This window comes from Mizuhopecten yessoensis, unplaced genomic scaffold (genome assembly GCF_002113885.1).
Source record: "Mizuhopecten yessoensis strain PY_sf001 unplaced genomic scaffold, ASM211388v2 scaffold431, whole genome shotgun sequence".
NCBI lineage: Eukaryota > Metazoa > Mollusca > Bivalvia > Pectinida > Pectinidae > Mizuhopecten > Mizuhopecten yessoensis.
The window spans coordinates 1,486,764-1,490,027 of NW_018403543.1; the positions used below are offsets into that span (position 1 = coordinate 1,486,764).

At 38.1% G+C, this 3,264-nt stretch overlaps 1 protein-coding gene across 1 annotated transcript in view; it reads right to left on the bottom strand.

The window, feature by feature from the left end:
* The window catches only part of LOC110449147 (solute carrier family 43 member 3-like), a 51,116-nt gene extending 49,672 nt beyond the window's left edge, over nucleotides 1-1,444 (bottom strand). The window contains exon 1 of the mRNA XM_021495804.1: nucleotides 570-1,444. Coding sequence (XP_021351479.1) covers nucleotides 570-1,021 — 452 coding nt within the window. The 5' untranslated portion in view covers nucleotides 1,022-1,444. The remainder of the gene's footprint in view (nucleotides 1-569) is intronic.
* Nucleotides 1,445-3,264: the final 1,820 nt, after the last annotated feature.

Here is a 3,264-nt window from a genome sequence, read left to right on the forward strand (position 1 = left end):
ATACATACATGACCTCTTGTTATACATACATGACCTCTTGTTATACATACATGACCTCTTGTTATACACCTTTATGTGTGTCTGAGTGAAATAAAATTCTTGAAATCCATATTTTATACCACGTGATGTTACTGACAACCACTACTAAGATATGTGTGATGCCAGTAAACAACACAACATAATTTATCTGTATACCGTTGCTTATCCTAATGCACCACCTACTAATGTTAATTTACATATTGATGATAAAGACAGGTATAAATATTATAATTACATCCTGGATTGTATATGCTAGTAGATGATGTTTCTGCCACTTGCGACTTATGACCTATTATAGCTGCTCACCCTTGTATGTACCCCGGCCCACTCCCCGGGTTATCGACCAGGTGTATACCTGCATAATACATGACGAATATTCTGATTAGTTGATTTGACCTGGTTCAAACAGCCTGTGTATTGTTAAACTTGTTACGAACAGGTATCTCACCATATTTCAGCTGGAAACAATATACATATTAGCATTTCTGATGCTGTCTCTACCTGAATAAACAAATATTTTTAATACTCACGTAAATATATGTCTGGTGACCTGTGTTCCTAATCGGGTGGTCAGCTCTCCCAGGAATGCCATCGACAGATACATAAAGGCGACTGCCACAGAAAACCAAAGATTCAACTTGGATTCCTGTCGAGGACAGGTACGGAACGGCGGAACTGTCCCGGAATCTGTTTCATAAACATTGTCGCCATCCCATTGACGTGTGTCCGAATCGTCATCATTGACAGCGGGTGTCAAAATTGTGTTTTGTCGCAAGTTCACTATGGTAGTGTTGGTGATGTTGGTAGAATATAGCTGTTCAGCAGGAGGTGTTATGACACTTAAACATTCCTCATAATAAAAACCTTCCTCTTTTAGAACAAATACCAGTGACCCCCAGCCGTATATAATTCCTCCGAAGAAAAGAATTTCTATTGCACACCATACAGCACATAGTAATCTGCATCGGATGTAGAGCTTCATTGTGTTATGGCGGGTACGGGCTATTTGCACATATCGTCGAACAGCTGACTGTTACAGTGTATATTTTTTATGTGTGTTTCTATGTATGTGTGTACAGTAGTAGACGTTGCTCTATCTAATACACGGTGTATACTACGGCTCATAGCTAGCTAACAGCGTACCTGTCCGCTATAAGTCAATACAGTAGACCTACTTCAGGAGAGACTGCTGTTCAAGACCTATTTAATATGTCATGGCTGAGGGAATATACTGCATTATAATGCGGATAGCTACGACATGTTTAGTTCGCATGAAGTTTATATCTATATTCATGTGTGAATGTATTGACAAAATTACGTACCATGACGGGCCGTTCCCTCATTACCCTAAAACGCCTTGAATTGATGAAGACGCCTTTACAATTTATTTTGTTTGCGTATGTAAATAAGCATGTGTATTATGTTACGAGATACCTGTACAATTCTCAAACAAAAACACTGAACATCGTACACTCTTCACTTCACTTTATATCAGATATCGTATTTACATGCGTAAATAGTTTGTTTGTCCTGTGACGTGACTATTATTCTAGTATGACCCTTTCCCGAGGGAACTGTTCTCTTATAATGATTAATGTTGTCTGGGGAGGCACTATACCTCTCCAGACAACATTATTAGAGAACTGTTCCCGAGGGAAAGGGTCATTATAGATTTAGTACATCCCATGACTGTCATTTAACAATAAAAAGTAGCATATTTAATAATTAAAAACAAATGGCAATAAGATAAAAAAAAAATGTAGATCCCTCCTTTTTTGATGCGTATTCAATTCACTGGATTGAATCACCGCTAGGTCACATACGGTTCCCCTTTCCAGTAGGAAGTCTTTAAGGACTGCGACGTCAAATGGTGTCGCCTGCTTCGTCTTTAGGCATTGCTGAGCCTCTGCGAAGCAATCGGCATTCCTGGCCCCGAAATTCATAGCCATTTTGGCAGACGACAACAATAAAGTGAAAGTGGAATATGTACAGCGCCCCCTAGGAGAAGGGGCACAACTCTTAGCGTCACGCTACTTTTTCCGCAGTCTCAACGGTCCAAAAAAAAGGTATAGTGCGTCTCCAGGTATAGTTCCCGTTGTCAAGGGCAGATGCTAACTATACCAAATAGAACAAGGATAGTTAACCAATAGCTATCCTAGAAAGAATCATGTGATGTACTAAATAAAGGTTGTCCGACGTTAAATAATGCCGACGGCAGGGTTATAAAAAGTCAAAAAGGTAATCATTGTGACGACAGGGTTATACAAAGTCAAAATGGTAATCATTCTGACGGCAGGGTTATAAAAAGTCATAAAGTTAATCATTGTGACGGCAGGGTTATAAAACGTCAAAAAGTTAATCATTCTGACGACAGGGTTATAAAACGTCATAAAATTAATCATTCTGACGACAGGGTTATAAAAAGTCAAAAAGGTAATCATTGTGACGGCAGGGTTATAAAAAGTCAAAAAGGTAATCATTCTGACGGCAGGGTTATAAAAAGTCGAAAAGTCGAAAAGGTAATCATTCTGACGGCAGGGTTATACAAAGTCAAAAAAGTAATCATTGTGACAGCAGGATTATAAAAAGTCAAAAAGGTAATCATTCTGACGGCAGGGTTATACAAAGTCAAAAAAGTAATCATTGTGACAGCAGGATTATAAAAAGGCAAAAAGGTAATCATTCAGACGGCAGGGTTATAAAAAGTCATAATGGTAATCATTGTGACAGCAGGATTATAAAAAGTCAAAAAGGTAATTATTCCGACGGCAGGGTTATAAAAAGTCAAAAAGGTAATCATTCTGACGGCAGCTAGGGTTATAAAAAGTCAAAAAAGTAATCATTGTGACGACATGGTTATAAAAAGTCAAAAAGGAAATCATTGTGACGACAGGGTTATAAAAAGTCAAAAAGGTAATCATTTCGACAGCAGGGTTATAAAAAGTCGAAAAGGTAATCATTGTGACGACAGGGTTATAAATAGTCAAAAAGGTAATCATTGTGACGGCAGGGTTATAAAAAGTCAACAAGGTTACCGCGAGCGGTATATAATACGCCCGTCACACATTGAATGAGCAGTTGTTTGTATGATTGAAATATATGAAGTATTTGTGAGTAATTGATATTAAAAGAGAAATCATTCAACATAACTGGTAGATCAATGAGTGCAATACAACATCATGGAACGCATGCATCGCATTAATGAAACCAAGGGTAATAACTCCA